General features: G+C 56.8%; 1 protein-coding gene across 1 annotated transcript; it reads right to left on the reverse strand.

Annotated features, from left to right (window-relative positions):
- Positions 1-586: 586 nt before the first annotated feature.
- On the reverse strand, positions 587-14,482 carry GALNT5 (polypeptide N-acetylgalactosaminyltransferase 5). Its single transcript, XM_074145499.1, has 11 exons — positions 13,794-14,482; positions 13,194-13,601; positions 10,560-10,726; positions 9,216-9,335; positions 8,749-8,884; positions 8,262-8,381; positions 7,669-7,786; positions 7,161-7,484; positions 4,670-4,750; positions 3,442-3,603; positions 587-1,001 (listed from the first exon to the last, which is right to left on the reverse strand). The coding sequence occupies exons 1-11, from the start codon at positions 14,480-14,482 to the stop codon at positions 861-863; spliced, it is 2,466 nt and encodes an 821-aa protein (XP_074001600.1). The 3' UTR covers positions 587-860.
- Positions 14,483-16,226: the final 1,744 nt, after the last annotated feature.

Raw genomic sequence — 16,226 nt, forward strand, 5'->3', positions numbered from 1 at the left:
CGGCAGTGGGTTCCTGGGGAGCCCCGAAAAGCCATGGGGGTTTGGGGGGCCCCACCAGCCCCAGGTGAGGACAGCCTGGCTGCCCTGGGATGAGGAGCGCTGGTGGATGCCACCGGCAAGAAGTGGGATAAGCCCCTGGTTCACTTGCCTGGTGTCTCCTCTCACCTCCAAGCACCACAAGGACACGTGTCCTCGCTGTCCCCGGGGCACGGGGAAGGCTTGCTCCTTGCTTCTTCCGCTGCCCCCCATCCCCCTCTGCTGGGCGGCTCATCGACCCACATTTGCCTCCCATTATTAAAAGAAGGCTTTTTTCCAATCAGCGATCGATGCCCAACGGAACCCTGATCCTCATCTGTCAGAGGCAACGGGTCCCACAGGGCAGGATCCTGTTGCCAGACCCAGCGTGGGCATGTCGGATGGATTTTTTTAATGCGCTGGTCAATAAACTTCCATTTTCTCAGTCTGGGGAAGAATAAGCAGCCCAATTTGCTGTTTACAGAATAGAGAGCCCTGGAAGTATTTCTGTAGCTTCTGCTGTTGTCCAGGGGGAACCGATGAAGGTTTGTTTACAGTAGGATGGGAGACTTCAGAAAATATTTCCATTTAATAATACAGAAAAATTTTTGAGTTTTTGCCAAAGTCTTCCACAGTGAGGGAAAAACACGCCTACCTGTTTCAGACATCTTTAAACCAGATGTGCTGCTCTTGGTATTCTCTCGATACGCTGGGTTAAATGATGGATTTCAGTCACCATTTGGAAACGAACTTCCAGTTTTCTAACTGCTGTCACAAGTGGCAGGGCTGCCCTTGCGGAACGCGCGAGATGCAAACCCGGCCTTTCTGGTTCAGCTGAGCTCCCTTCAGTCTGCGTGGTAATTGCCAAACTGCCACTTTTGATAAGGATTTGCAGAGTCGCAGGCGTTCACCCTTAGGGCCCTGCGCGAGGGATCCACTTCCAAGCATGCCGGCTGCTGGAGGTGCTCCGAGACGATGTGGTCCGTCTGCAGGGGCGGAGAGAGAGGGATTTAGGCACCGCGGCTCATGCAGCAGCAGCTCTCTTTTTCCACCAAGAAAGCTCGATTCTTCACGGGGTGCCCTTTTTTTCCCCTGCATTTCCCTGATAGGTAAGATCTCTTCGCTGACTTACAGGGAGTTCTGGGTGGGAGCCAAAGCCTGAACCTGCTGCTGAGCCAGGATCAGACCGTCCCTTCCCTGCTCCGTGGCTTTTCCTTTACTGGAAATGGAGAGATTAGCTCTCTCGCTGTCCGAGTGGTAATTACCATGCAAAGGAAATCGCTCCAGATGGTATGTGCAATACAGGGGAATGCATGGCAGGAGGCTGATTTCCATATTGTGGAGTTTCTCGGCTGATGAGCTCAAAGCCCGTTTACTGCCCTGAAGAGGATGTTCGGTAACTCAGCGATGAAGTTCAAATGCCGGGGCAGTGAACCGGGTCATGAAAGAATGAAGACCCTGAGTGATCTCCATCCTTGTGATTTTCACATCCGCCCGGCTCGATCTGCTTAACCCACGTGGCCAGCAAGTGATGCTGCCCGTGCTGCCAAAGGTAAGGGACACTTTGGTGTCACCATCTAGCACTGTCATTTGGTTAGTGCCCAGGTGAAATACCCCTGAAACGACAGGTACAGTGTTGTCTGGGCAAAAGCTGGATCTCTGTGGATATAGTAAATGCACTTCACATCATTCATCATGGAATGGTTTGGGTTGGAAGGGACCCTAAAGCCCAGCCAGTGCCACCCCCTGCCCTGGGCAGGGACACCTCCCACCACACCAGGTTGCTCCAAGCCCCCTCCAACCTGGCCTTGAACCCCTCCAGGGATGGGGCAGCCACAGCTTCTCGGGGCAACCTGGGCCAGGCTCTCACCACCCTCACAGCAAAGAAGTTCTTCCCCACATCTCAGCTCAATCTCCCCTCTTTCAGTGTCAAACCCTTCCCCCTCCTCCTATGGCTCCCCTCCCTCATCCAGAGTCCCTCCCCAGCTTTCCTGGAGCCCCTTTAGGGACTGGAAGGGGCTCCAAGGTCTCCCCGGAGCCTTCTCTTCTCCAGGCTGAACCCCCCCAACTCTCTCAGCCTGTCCTCACAGCAGAGGGGCTCCAGCCCTCCCAGCATCTCCGTGGCCTCCTCTGGCCCTGCTCCAACAGCTCCATGTCCTTCTGATGTTGGTGGCCCCAGAGCTGGAGGCAGCATTGGTGGGGGAAGTCTCCCCAGAGCGGAGCAGAGGGGCAGAATCCCCCCCCTGTCCTGCTGGCCACGCTGCTGGGGATGCAGCCCTGGCTGTGGGGGGCTTGCTGGGCTGCCAGTGCACGTTCCCGACTAATACGACACAATGACTGTGACAACAGAAGGTGAAGCACCCCAACTCCTTCGGTCAGCAGGAGTCGCATTCCTCAGACGTCGCATTCCTGGCACCGGTTATGGCTGATGCCCCGTATCGACCCAGGTCCCCTGTCCCCAGGTGTGGTGGCAGTGCCAGACACTGCTGTGGCCGGAGCAGCCGCCTCTGCCCGGCCCCCCTGCTCCGGCAGAGAACACACTGAACACGTCTGACTGGGGGCTGGAGGTGAGCACAGGCTGGAACAGGAGACAAACACTGCCTGTGCACTGGTAACGCTGTCTGGACTCCTAAGTGGATGACAATTTTCATCTGTTTTTCACAAAACACCCTGGCCTTTGTGAGCCTTGGCCCTGCGGCACTCTGGCTTGGAAAGTTTTACTTTTACAGACTAAAGCTGAATGGGCACTTGTCAATATGATGAGTGTATAACTTAGCTACATTTTCTCTACCTTAAATTAAGACTATTTCTTTCTTAAATGTAAAGAATGCCATTTCATAGCATTTTGGACAATTACTTACACCAGGCTGTCAGAGACACAGTCGTGACTCTCTTGCTTTCTGCAGCGTGGGTAATAAATGTAAGTACCCATTCTTCTCCTCTTCATAAATGTTTTCTTTTACAAAACCACTGAATGCCAATCAATATCAAATAATCTCTGTGTAAGTGCTATCGACGGTTTCTATGTGAAACGGGGACGTTTTGTTACCGCAGAGTCCTGCTGGAGCCAATGCCTCGGCACGGCTGGCGTCTCCCTGTCCTGGCTCGCGGTGCCAGGGCACGGGGCTCACGTCCCTGGGACTGATGGAGCCCAACGCAGGGTCTATGCCACCGTCCCCCATGGGGAAAGGTGGTGGGACCCAGGCCAGGGGACCAGCGCTGAACTTAATTAACCAACTCAGCTTTTAAAGAAGGCTTTGCCAAAGCTGGGACCACCTTGTCCAGGACCAAAGCTGGCTTTTGGCCCCTCGTATGGGACCAAAGATGGCTTTGCCAAAGCTGGGACCACGAAACTATGCAGCACACCTTGCCCACTGTCACGTGGAGCCAAACCAGGGACTGGTGGGCCACCAGTGCTTCACTTACCAGGTCCGGCTGGGTGGTGGCCAGTGACCTGTGGAGCCAGGTGGGGCTATGGCTCCCTCCCTGGCAGCGTCGTAGCCCCAGCGCTCCCGTGGTGCCGGCAGGGGCAAGGCAGAGCTCTCCATGCTGGATCAGCCGCAGCCAGGTGTAGTTGAACTTCTGGTCCTGTGGGGAGGGATGGGGATAGCTGTGACCACTGGCCTTCCCCTGACCGGGCTGGCTTTCCTCGCCTTCCTCCTGCCCTCGTCTGGGGCTGGGGCATGAGGAAAGCCCTGATCCATTAGGCCAACAGAGCTGGTGAGGGGTCTGGAGCACAAGTCTTGTGAGGAGGGGCTGAGGGAGCTGGGGGTGTTCAGCCTGGAGAAAAGGAGGCTGAGGGGAGACCTTCTCGCTCTCTCCAACTCCCCGAAAGGAGGGGGTAGCCAGGGGGGGTTGGTCTCTTCTCCCAAGAAACAGGCGATGGGACAAGAGGAAACGGCCTCAAGATGCCCCAGGGGAGGTTTAGGATGGAGACTGGGAAAAATTTCTTCACCCCAAGGGTTGTGAAGCCTTGGCAGAGGCTGCCCAGGGCAGTGGTGGAGTCACCATCCCTGGAGGGATTTAAAAGCCGGGCAGACGTGCTGAGGGACATGGGTCAGTGGTGGTTTGTCAGTGTTGGGTTGATGGTTGGACTCGATGATCTGAAAGGTCCCTTCCAGCCCAGACAATTCTATGATTCCATGGGAAGACTTTCCTGCCACCTCCCCTGGCTGTGCCCTGGCACTCACTGCAAACAGGACCCCCCATACGTGAGGGGACACGATCCACACACCAGCCCATGCTGGATGGTGAGCAATTAGCAGGGAATGGCCTAAGGAATGCTGTCTGTACAGAAAGGGAGAGGTTGCCCACCGTGGCTGCTTCCCACCAAGCGAGAGCACAGCCGGGTGTTTCACAGCACAGGACACCGGCCTGAATTTAAACATTTCTCCCCATTCTCACGTGCTCAGGCCTTTATCAAACTTCCCTATTCCAGCTGAATTTGCTGGTTCTGGGGTTGTTGCTTGGCTACAGGCTTTGTAAACAGGCCATTCCTGCCCCTCGCTGCTCCCAGGCATCCTTTGGCCATGTCCCCCGGTGGGAAGGGCTGCGTTAGCTCCTGGGAGGGGGCCGCCTGCCGTGGGGGGGGACGGGAGCTCAACGCCTGGCACTACAAGGAGCGTTACAGCCTGGGTACACAGGGCATCCTCACCTTGTTGTTAACATCACACGCCTCAAAAGCCAGAGTGGTGTTGTGCACAGTGATGCATCTCGCCGTGGCTACGTTAACAAGCTGGAAAACAGACAAAAAAAATGCAAATTTAGACATAAATTCCCAAGGCGGAGGAGAAGCTGTTCCACCGCAGTTAACCTGCTGGGCTCACAGGGCACTGAGTAATACTGTCCACTCAACTAAGCGAAGCAGAGATGGTGTGTCATGGTCCTTGGAGGGGTGTGTAAAGGCACATCTGGTCTGTTACACATGTTTTTCTACTGAGAGGAGCTTGAAACAAGCCCTTTCCAGAAACGTTCAAGGCTGGATGAGACACACTCTTTTTTGGGTTGTTTTTGGACGTAGCTAATGTTCCTGTTCTGCAAATCCCCAAAACAACAGCTCCCAGCAGTAACGGCTGCAGAATCCCCTCCCCTTGATGTGCCGAGCAGCCACCAGATGATGCAAGCGCCTGGTGGTCCCATCCTGGGTCCAGCTAGTCCCATCCCAGGTGAAGCCCAGGGCCCTGGGCTCCGGCCACCTGCCGTGGACCCCTCAGTGGCCCTGGGGAACAGCTCCATCGCTATGTCCTCCTGTGGGGACAGGCTGAGAGAGTTGGTGGGGTTCAGCCTAGAGAAGAGAAGGCTCCAGGGAGACCTTAGAGCCCCTTCCAGTCCCCTAAAGGGGCTCCAGGAAAGCTGGGGGGGGAGTCTTGATCAGGGGGTGGCGCCTCAGTCAGGGCTGCTCACGTCTCCAATTCCTTGCAAACGTCCTTCCTTCGCCTTCTTTCAGAATTTCTGGAGAATTTGTGAATTAATCCTGGTGAATAAATAGGCTATTCAGAAAAGAGTTCTCCAGTAACTTTGGAAAGTGTTCAGCACAGCTGGAATTTGCAGAGCAAGCTGAAAAACAGATTTTCTGCCCTATTAAATTCTGAGAATGAAGACGAAAGAGCGATTCAGGTGGCCTGAATCAGGACAAAGCAAGGCAACATCTTGAAATCTTTCACAAACACCTCTGAAAAGTTGAGGTTTTGGCTCAGTTGGCGCAGAGGTCTCTCCATACGGTCTGGCTGCTTTGCACTGAATTTGACATGGAGTTTTATTGCTCTGATTGAGACAAAAGAGCTGGAAAAGTGAGTATTTTTCAAGAAACTTCCATTTTTTGATGGAGGAAGCACAGCATCCTTCCCTGTGGTCTCTGCACAGCCACCCCCTCAACACCTTTCCGGCTCCTTCCCTGCTCCGTCGTGGCAGCAGAGTGGCAGACCCCATCCCTGGGGATCCCCACCACGGGCAACCTTCACCGTCACGCCCTTGGCCCACGGACGAGCCTGAAACGGAGCCAAATGGTTGCTGTGCTTCTTCCTGGCTCCCCGAAGGGCTGGTGCAGCGACTGGAGGCCACACGCCTTGGCGGGGACACCGGGGGGGGACAGGCAGTTCTTGTTCTCGCTCCCCGAGCTGTGCCAGCCCTGTGGTCACCAGAGCCCAGCCATCTCTGCTTGGCAAGTGCTGCTCCTGCTGTGGCACGGGGAGACGGGGTGGGCAGGGAGGGCAGCAGACCCTTCAGTTTTCATTCCTGGCATCGCTGTAATTTTTCTGACAAACCTGATGTTTGACTTTTGCTCTTGCAAACTAGTCTGCAATCAATTCTGTATCTTTTCTGGGCAGAAAGGAGGAGGTTTCTGAATGTTCAAAGCAGCAGGTGATATTCTGCTGAGGCTCAGGGCTGGGTCAGATTTAGAACCCACGTTTTATTCGTGTTTAATTCACCTTTTGAAATGGGTGAGGTGACGCAGAACTCCCGTGGAGTGGCTGCAGAAGCAGGACCCGCTGCCAGGGAGCACGGAGAGTTCCCTAGCGTGGAGCTGGAGGAGAAGCGGAGCCTGGCCCAGCTGCGCCCACCAGCCACCCAGGGGCTTGGGGAGGCAGGACTTGACCCAAAATGGACTTTTAAGGTGTTTTCTGCCCAGTGAGCCGTTCCCGAGGAGCAGGTTAACCCGCACTGGAGAGACGCCAGGGCTCTGCTGCCCGGCCCCTCTGCAGGCAGAGCAGAGGAAAAGCGGATTTCTGCTGCGCTCTGCTGGTGGCAGAGCCCCGATGCAAACCCTGCCTGCCCTGCCTGCGCTGCCTGCCCTGCCTGTGCCTGCCCGCCCTGCCTGGGCACCCCTAACCCACCCCAAAACGTGACGTGGGGGTCAGGGGGGTGCTGGACTGCCCGCCCTGCAGGCACTGCCCCTGCTCATCGCTCCTCCCTGATGCTCATCTGGCATTTAAACACAGAACCGGCTCTTTCACGGGAAACTGCCTCTTGGAATCGTAAATTATTTCTTTATAAAAACCCTGGGGAAATCCAGACCACTGTGACACGGGAAATATTCAAAAGTATTACCAGGGAAGCAACTCAGAGATGGCGTACTGGGATGCTCCCCAGTGAAAACCACTGAAAACATGTTGAAATGAAGGACAGCAAGTCATCTAGGTACGTACCAGCCCGCTGGCTTTCACCAGGGGAGCTTCCAGGTCTGGGTAGACGTTCTCCAGGTACCACCGGAAACTCTTGCACTGAAGCTTCTTCCGCAGTTGGATTTGTTGAGTCAGGTTGCCCACATCCAGTTTTTTTAAGACCAAGTGGTAAGCGTGGCCGTAGAATAACTCCTTGTACTCGTCCAGCCAGACCTCTGCGACGCGGGCCAAGTTCCTCTCCACCGTCCTCACCCGATCTTTCGGGAAGGAGTAAGGATTGTCATTCCTGAAAATGTGCCCGACTCTGGAGCAGGGAACGATCTCGATCTCTCCCCCACACATCCAGACCTGAGAAACACAGGTTGCTTTAGTAGAAAGAAGGGCTCGTGCCGGGTGCTGGCTTTGTGCAAGCCAGCAGAGGAGCAGAGAACTGCCCAGAGGGATGGGGTCTCCAGCGCGGGGCCGAGCCCATCACCCGAGCCCGGCTGGCGGGGAGGCAGGCGTGGGGGACAGCCCACCCAGAGTGACATACCTTGAACGAGATCTCCATATTTTCACCTCCCCAAACATCCAATCCTGGGTCGTAGGCTCCCAGCTCAAAAAAGTACTTCTTATCGATGGAAAAGAGGCCACCTGCCATGACCGGGCACCTGGGAACAGAGAAGCCACATGCAATGTCAGCTGCTGGGGAAGCACCCGGCCCTTTGCTTTGCTTTGACGAGGGAATCACTGAGAAGCTGTGGCTACTAAATGCTTGGGGACGGTGTCCGAGACAGCAAGGATCACTCAATTTGCCACTTTGCTGCAGGTGGGAAGATGCAATGTTAAATAAAACATTAAAATGGAGGGTATTTGGGTGGTTTTACCCAGTCTGAAAGCTGCAATTGGGCATGGAAGGGAAACACACAACGGTACATCCCCCGGTCCTGGTGGCACCGGCAAAATGCCATCGGTACCACAAGGGGGGACAAAGGCTGTGGCCGTGTCTGGTGATGTGACCGCCCACAGCGACCACTGCCTCTCTTGTCCTGACAAGCAAAGGCACAACATTTGGCCTGGAAGGAGCCTTTGTTCCTAAATTATTAACAGTTTCATCCACAGAGCCCTCACCTTTGCTCTTTTTACCTTATTATATCAGTCTCCTTGATTTTGTTTTTCTCGACGACCTCTTGCGGAATCTGCCTCCATCCAAAATTCATTGGCCAAGTGAAAATCCCACGCTGAAAGTTGTCCACGGTCATGTAGCTAAACGGGGAAGAGATGGGGATGACTAATTCTGAGTCACATTCCTGATTGAAATGTCACCCTTAATGAGTGAAGATGACTATCCGTACATAATTAAACCAGGATTTTATCGAATTTCATCAGGAATCCTCTGCATGTACTAAAAGTCATGAAAAAGGGAAAAAGTGTGTGTGATAAATGAGGGGGCCACGTCCACCACTCATGGTAATTTCTGGTGTACAGCAATGTTACGTATCTCTTGAGAAGCACTGCTGAAGGCCAGTTAGGAGCTCTGGACCTGTGTCTTCCTGTAATTAATGTGTTGGTGGTCCCAGTAAGAGGATTTGCTCCATCCACTGGATTTGGGGTTTCCCGGGGGGGGCCTTACCTCATGTCCTTGTCGCTGATGACCTCGATGACGGGGCAGGCGACCTTGGCCCGGCTCAGGCGGACCCTCTCCAACAGTGGCTCCAGCCACCCCACGTTGCACTCCACGTGCGAGTCCAGGAAGGTCAGGACGGCGCCTGCGGCAGAGCCCAGGGCAGCATCAGGGGCCCATCCCTGTGGGCTTGGGGTGCTGCTGACAGTGCCACCACCCTCCCTGGCTCCCAAAACCCTCCCAGCCGTAGCCGCGAGCATGTTTTCACTGCCCAGCCATCATGGGCTGCCAGAAACGGCCATGTAGGGGCCAACACAGCCTGGCCATGGCTGCAGATCCCAACAAGCTGCAGCTCGTCCCCTTGTCAGACCCTCACTCTTTGTGTACAGAAAAGATGCCCGCAATTCATGGGGAGGGGACTAAAACCCAGTGCTGGAGATGGTTTATGGGGGGCCCGGGCAGGGCTTTCATCCTACCTTTGGCAATCTCTGCTCCTGCCAGTCTGGCCCGTATCAGACCGTGCCTCTCCTTGAGATGGAGGATCTTCACCTTGGGGAACCGTGACATGTACCTGTCCAGCTTCTCCTTGAGGTACTCTGCAGAGAAGGAGAAAGAAGGAGAGGTTGACTTATCCGTTTCACACCCAATTCCAGGGTGGAAAGCAGCGGGCAGATTTTTCTTGTAAGCACCTCCAGGACACACCGGGGTCCTCAGGTCTGGGGCACGAACATCTGGGCACAGCTGCAGGGCTCCTAGTGCACGGTGTTGCGGTCCGAGCCTGTTCTCCGGTGAAAATCCCAGCCATGTCAGTGCCAGCAGGTTTAGGCTGAAGTTGATGAATTTCATAGAATCATAGAATGGTTTAACGATTGCTCAGACTCTATAATTAATTTTTTTCCTTCATTGCACTATAATTGCCATTAAAATCTGCTGTGAACTGTTTTCCTTTCCCTAAAAAAAATTTTTTTTATGTGCTTCACAAATTTCTCAATATTAATCACCACATTTAAAGACTCAGCCTGGGTTTAGGCTGCACGAGGGTTTGCTGTGGCACATCCCTACTTCTGAGGTTGCTTTTGTCACGGTTTCCCGTGGCTGTGGAGGCAGCTGGTGGTAAACTCTCAGGAAGAACAGGGTGTGAGAAGGGTGGTCTGGGGGACTTGAGCACTGGGCTGTCCTGTTCCTGGCCCGGGGAACCTCTGCCGGGGTCCTGCGGCTGCGCTTCGTTAGGTGACAGCCACCACTTGGGTCTGCGGGGACCCCTGCCCGCCCTCACCGGTGGGATTCATGGATAATCCTTTTTTTTTTCTTTTTCCCAGGAGAATACAACTGTTTCTGATACTCTGGCTAACAAGGAGATAGAGAGGAAACCATGGGGAGAAAGTAAATAGGAAACCTGAAAAGATGCTTTTGAGGGGAAATGGTTAAAAACATGGTTATTTTAAAAATGAGCAAAGTGAGTCTTTTCCTCTTTTTCTTGCATCTATTATCTGGTTGCATTGTAGGCTCTGTGTATGCGTGGCACGAGCTCTGCAGTTTGCCTGAGACAGCACTTTTCCCCTGAAGAACCAGCAGTTGGAAAATTACATCATTCCTAAATGTTTTAAGGGCTGAAGCCAGCAGAGAGCCAAAGGTTCGATACCATCGGAAACGCCTGTGATCCCCCTCATCTGGAGAGATAACAGCGCTGGATGGGGACGCGCTTCAATACAGGGAAAGGAGAAAATGCGATTTCCTTCTGCTACTCAGAATTGAATTACAGAGAACAAATCGTATTTTGGCCTCAAGTTATATTAGTTTCATAAAAAAGCTTCCCCCACCTTTCGTGCTGCAGTCGTCCACCAAAATGACTTCTTCGATCAGGTGGGGAGGGGACCTGCCGAGGACGCTGTGGACGGAGCGGAGGAGGGTGGACCACACTTCATCCACGAAGCACATGATGATGGTGGTAGTGGGGAGATCGTTGTGGACCCACTGCTGGGAGCACCTGCAAGGGCAACGCGGGCTCACAGGGTGTGCTCCCGAAAATCTCTGGGCTCAGGGTTTGTTGGGAAAAGGTGTGGGGAGGGGGGAATTGCCAAAAGTAGGGAGGCAAACCCCCGCAATGGGATTTTTTGGGGGAAAGGTGCAGAGGGGTGAGCAGGGGGAACACCCCACACAGGGATGGGATGCGCTCACTCCTTTCTAATGGGGACCTCTTAACTCCCCACCACTGGGTGATAATAGCCCCTTTCCGTGAGCAGACAGTGCAGAGGCCCCGCAGAGCGAGGCCGATCCCAGCCCTGCGCCGCTGGCCTGGGGACTCCTGTGGGGACAGGATTCTGTGATGCTCCGAGCACCCACGGGACTTGGGATCCCGGGCTGCTGAGAGCCTCGCTGGAACAAAATAATCAGTATTATGTAGGATTTCTAGGCAGAGCAATGGGTTTGTTATTGCTGACCCTCAGCTAAAGACATTTCACTACGTCCGGTGTGAGTTTGGGCTCCATTTCTTTGCTAACTATATGTACATACATATATATTTTTCATATATGCATATATAATACTTAACATATATAACTCTTGTTAAGTAGAAGCCAAATCCTTTTGAAATTCCACCCCTAAACAGGCTTTTAAACAAAAATATCCCACAGCCTTTATGTTCCGTGGACGTCACCCTGAAAGCCAGCGGAACGCAGGCTCCCGAGGAGCTAAAGGTCCTTTAGGGGAAACACCACCTTAGAGCTGCTGCCCCCGAGTTTTGAAGACGTGAGCCGCAGGGGTCCCCAACCCCGTCCTCTCCCCGCTGGTGGGCAGGGGGTCCCTCCCCACACCTCCCAGCAAGGGGGCTGACCTACCCAGACCCCACCGTGTGACATTTATATACAGGGACCCAGGAAATCTGCGTCCCTGTCTAAACCCAGATAACCTGATTGTCCCAGAGAAGCTGTGGGGTAGGCTGGGGAGAGGCCAGAGGCACGCAGGGACCTTCGCTGCCGGGCTCTGGAACCGGGCTCTGCAGGGCAAGCTCCCTGCGAGCCTCCTGGCCACCCCTGGCTGGCATCTGTGGGACTTGTGCATCTGGATCCTCCGTGATGGGACTCCTCCTGCAGGCATTTCTGCAGAGGCAGCGTGCCCGGCCAGCACCTGCCCGGCGGGTAAAGCTCGGAAAGCAGCAAGCGTGGCACATGGAAGCCTGTGACGAGCTTCCTGCTGGCCAAATTCCAGCGGTTTAGTCCAGCACTCCCAGCAAGGATGACAAGAGGAGCTGGGTTGGAAACTGGAAGAGACTGGAAGGCTCCAGCACAGAAGTAAGGCGCTGTTTGATCACCCGGAGTGCCAGCGGCCGCTGCCGTGAGCTGGCCCTTTGGGCCGGATCCTTGCCGTGCCCCTGTTTGGCCAAGGCGTTCCCCGTGACGCCGACAGCGGTGCCGTCCCCTCCCGGGCAGGTGCGTCACTCGCAGTCACCGGGGACAGCCGGGCTGTCCTTACCGGAGCTCCTGGGAGGTGGTTTCTGCTCCACAGCCGCAGGGCTTTGCTGTCACACCAAACACGGGCCTAGCTTTGAGCCCCCACGGCTCTTTTCTGGGCGCGTGTGGCTTCGGTAGCTGGTACCTTCTGCCTGGCGAAAGCTCCGACTGTCCCCCTCCATCCCTGCCCCGTTCCTTCCCGTGCAGGGTCTCACCGCGAGCACTGGCAGCGCCGTGGGAATGTCTGTGTGTTGTCCCATGGGATTGGGGACACAACTCACAGCGCAACTCCCATCCCACCGCCCCTGTCCCCTGCGAGCGTGGGCAGAGGGACACGGGAGGGTCTCTGTGTGGGGCAGGTCTCCCCCCTGACAAAATGTTTTCAGCTGGAAAAGCCGGGTATTAGACAAACGTGCCGTTCACCTGAACTGGCACCTTCCCTGGACCCTGCGCTCCTGGGGAGGGACCCCCTCCGGCCACACACCCTTCCCTCGGCAAGGGGCTGCCCTCGCCTTCCCCCCTTCCCTAGGGGGACTTTGGGGGAGGGAGCGCCTTTTTTAAGTGCAGCACTGAGATTTGCAGAACCAGCCACACACTTTGTGGGGGCAGCTGTAGCTGAATGATGGTTTTCCAACCCAAAACTTTGCCTGCAGGTCCGGGTCCCCCCGAGCTGCCTCCGCAGGATGGGTGGCACCCAGGGCTGTCCCCTGGACCACCTTGACTGCAGGCTGCTGTGTGCCCTGACACGCCAGGCACAGCGAGGCCTGAGCCCCATCGCCTGCCTCGTGCGCCCCAGGGCACAGACAGCAGGGCTCAGCGGGTTAAAACCACCTGCAAACTGTACCCAGTTTTATGATTAATAAAAGCTGCTCCAACTGGGAAAGGCAAAGCGGCCCCACGGCTAGCACGCATGAAGCCAAGGCTGTGATGTGCCCCACATCCCTCCCCGGTAGCCACCCAGCAGGTCCCCGTGGCCACGGCGCAGGTATTTGTGCGGGGTCTTACCCGGCAGGCCTGGTGTCCGCGATGGCTCGGTCTACGGGGATCAGATCGCTGAGGTAGACGTTAAAGTTCCCTTCTTTCCACCTGCTTTTTGCTTCTTCTTGCTTATCATCAGGGACTGCAACAGCGTGCCCAAACTGGCCGGGAGCTTGGGGGTCTCGGGGGGCAAGTGTCACATCCAGGGACAAGACCCTGTGTGTCCCTGGGCTGTGGCTGCCTGCCCGCTCCTGCCTGTCCTGGATGGTGGCAGGAACCCTGGGAGCTGCTCCTGGTGTCACACCCAGCGTCCGGCCCTGGCCACCCGGCACCGCAGCCCCAGTGATGGCGTTGCCAGTAAGGGCATCATCGATGGCATTATGGGCACCGTCGATGGCGTTGGCGATATGAGCACCGTCGATGGCATTGGCAGCACGGACACCATCGATGGCGTTATGGGCACTGTCAATGGCATTGGTGATACGGGCACCGTCGATGGCGTTATGGGCACCGTCAATGGCGTTGGCGGCACGGGCTCTGTCGATGGCGTTAGTGGCACGGGCTCTGTCGACGGTGTTATGGGCTCCGTCGATGGCGTTAGTGGCACGGGCTCCGTCGATGGCGTTATGGCCCCCGTTGCTGTTTTCCTTAGCAAGCTGCCGCTCTTTGCTCTTTTCTTGGCTCTTTGCGAAGTTCCCCGCAGGGTGGGCTCCCAGCCGAGGTGCTGCTGGGCCGGCGGGTTTTGTCTCCTCTTTGTTAATAAGGACGAAGTGATTTTCCGAGGAAGTTTCCTTCTTTCCCGCTGCTGTTTCCCCCGGCGCTGCCCCGGGTGCCAGGCTGGCTCTCCCCGCCATGCCGGCGTGTCGGGGTCCCCTTGTCACCACCCACCGCCCCCCCGCTCGGCGGGCACCCCCCCGAGGGGCCGGGGAAGGTGTCTCGTCGGGGGGCGATGGCCGTGCCCCCCGCCGCCCTGCTCCGCGTCCCGCGGGCTCCGCCGCAACCTCCTCCGCAGCCCCCGGGGGACCGGCGGGGCGCCCGACGGCGGGCGGGGGGCTCGGCGGGCCGGGGGGCTCCCGGCGGGGGGCCGCCCTCCCTCCTCCGCCGCCGGGGCCGGGCCGGGGGCTGCCCGGGGGCGGCCCCGGGGGTCCGCGCCGCCCCTGCCCGCCGCCCGCCGCCTCCCGCAGCAGCCGCCCGCCGGCCTCGCCGAGGGAGAGGCGGAGCGCGGCCATGTCGAGCAGCAGCCAGAGGACGGAGGCGGCGAAGACGAAGGCCAGCGCCCGCCCGGAGCCGCGGAAGAGCCGCCGCAGCCCGCTCATCCCCGCCGGCGGAGGGGGCAGCCGGGCCGCCGCAGGCCCTGCCCGCGGGGAGCGGGGCGGGGAGGCGGGACGGGCCCGGGGCCGGGCCGCGGCTCCTCCCGCGCCGTAACCCAACACCGGCGGGGACCGCCCGGCCCGGCCCCCGAAAGGCTGAAGCTGGGGGGGGGGGGGGGGGTCCCGTCCCGGGGCGGCTGTTCCCCCCCAGCCGGGGCAGGGCCCTGCGGGGCGTGCGGGGGCGTGCGGGGGCGGCCGCAGGTGTCCGCGGTCAGCGACGCGGGACCCAGTTATCTTCCACTTTGCGGTCAGGTCTCGTCTTTCTTGGGGAAAAAACTGCGCTTTTACGAGACTCTGGTGCCTGAACTGGTGGAATATTTACTTCGCAGCCAGCTCGGGGTGCGGGTGTTCCGCCTCTCGGCGTTTTCGAGCTCCCCAGGTGCGGTCTCACCCCCCTCACAGCAAAGAAGTTCTTCCCCACATCTCAGCTCCATCTCCCCTCTTTCAGGGTCAAACCCTTCCCCCTCCTCCTAGGGCTCCCCTCCCTCATCCAGAGTCCCTCCCCAGCTTTCCTGGAGCCCCTTGAGGGACTGGAAGGGGCTCCAAGGTCTCCCCGGAGCCTTCTCTTCCCGGGGAGCGGGGCCGGCGTGTGGGCATCAGTTGTGAAAACTCAGATTCGGGGCCGCGAAGGGGGCGAGGAGACCCCTGGGCTGGTGGTTGTGCTGCCGCGCTCACACTCCGGCAGGGATACGTTCAAAAGCAGTGCGCGGCATCCCACGTCACAAAGCGAGAGATATTTTTGACTAAAGGACTCCAGCCCGCTGCAGCGCGTGGCAGCGCTGACAGGAAAAGAAACGAGGGGAGAAGATTACATATTCGTACTTTAAAAAACAGTAATTTCAAAGCCCAGCCTATGGTTATACTGTGAGTTGGGAAACATGTCTCTTTCAAAGAAATGGCAATTCCGCTGTTTTCCCGAGGCCCCTCTCTGCGAAGCCAGCTCCCCTCAGACGTGGCAGGCGGTTCTGGTTTCAGCAGGGCTGGCGTGTGCGGATGCTGAGGGACTCCCCGCGCCAGGGAGCGAAGGGTTGGGCTGCAGACGGGCTGCTGAAAGGGGAAAACAGCCCGGGAGCTGTGTGAGAGTAAGACTGGGGTCAAGATTAACCTTAAATCAAATGCTACATTCGGTTTAGAAATAAAAAATTAAGATAAACCACAGAGCGTGGGTGCGTTCACCTCAGTTTCTCATTTTTATTTTGTTTTTTTTTCCCTTTGCCGTTCCCGACCATCTCGCCCCGCAGTGCTCAGGAGCCCGCTCCAGAGTGATGTCCTGGTGTGACTGCTGTCCCCGCCTTTGGGGACTCGGCCGCCGTGCCCCAGGGCTGTGCTTTGGGTCTGTGGGCCCCCCCGGCAGCCGCAGCTGTGGGCAGAGAGACCCCAGATGTTCCTCCAAGCTTCGGCTTCGCACTCACGGGCGATGACAAAGTGGTGGCTGTTTGGGTATGGCCAGGCATTCCCTGGGCTGACTTTGGCTCTCCTCCTTGGCAAGTGTAGCTGTTCCAGAGAGGCTGAACAGATCCCTTGACACAAGACAGCTGCTTTTGTAGGGGGGAATTAATGTAATCAAGGCTACTCCATCGTTAAAATAATCTGAAGTGTCAGATGGAGAAGTGCAGAAGCAAGCTAGCTTGAAGATGGAAACTCATCATTTTTTTTCCAGCCTGAAGTGTCCCAGATGATGAGGTAACGT

Source organism: Numenius arquata, chromosome 3 (assembly GCF_964106895.1).
Source record: "Numenius arquata chromosome 3, bNumArq3.hap1.1, whole genome shotgun sequence".
Taxonomy (NCBI): domain Eukaryota; kingdom Metazoa; phylum Chordata; class Aves; order Charadriiformes; family Scolopacidae; genus Numenius; species Numenius arquata.

What these genes read in the sequence shown, in the direction of transcription:
- GALNT5 (XM_074145499.1), bottom strand. Translation starts at nt 14,482, where the DNA reads ATGAGCGGGCTGCGGCGGCTCTTCCGCGGCTCCGGGCGGGCGCTGGCC. An exon ending in AGGAGCAGAGATTGCCAAAG is followed by an intron (nt 8,885 to 9,215) that starts GTAGGATGAAAG and finishes GCTCTGCCGCAG; the next exon opens with GCGCCGTCCTGACCTTCCTG. An exon ending in TGGTGAAAGCCAGCGGGCTG is followed by an intron (nt 4,751 to 7,160) that starts GTACGTACCTAG and finishes TCTGTTTTCCAG; the next exon opens with CTTGTTAACGTAGCCACGGC.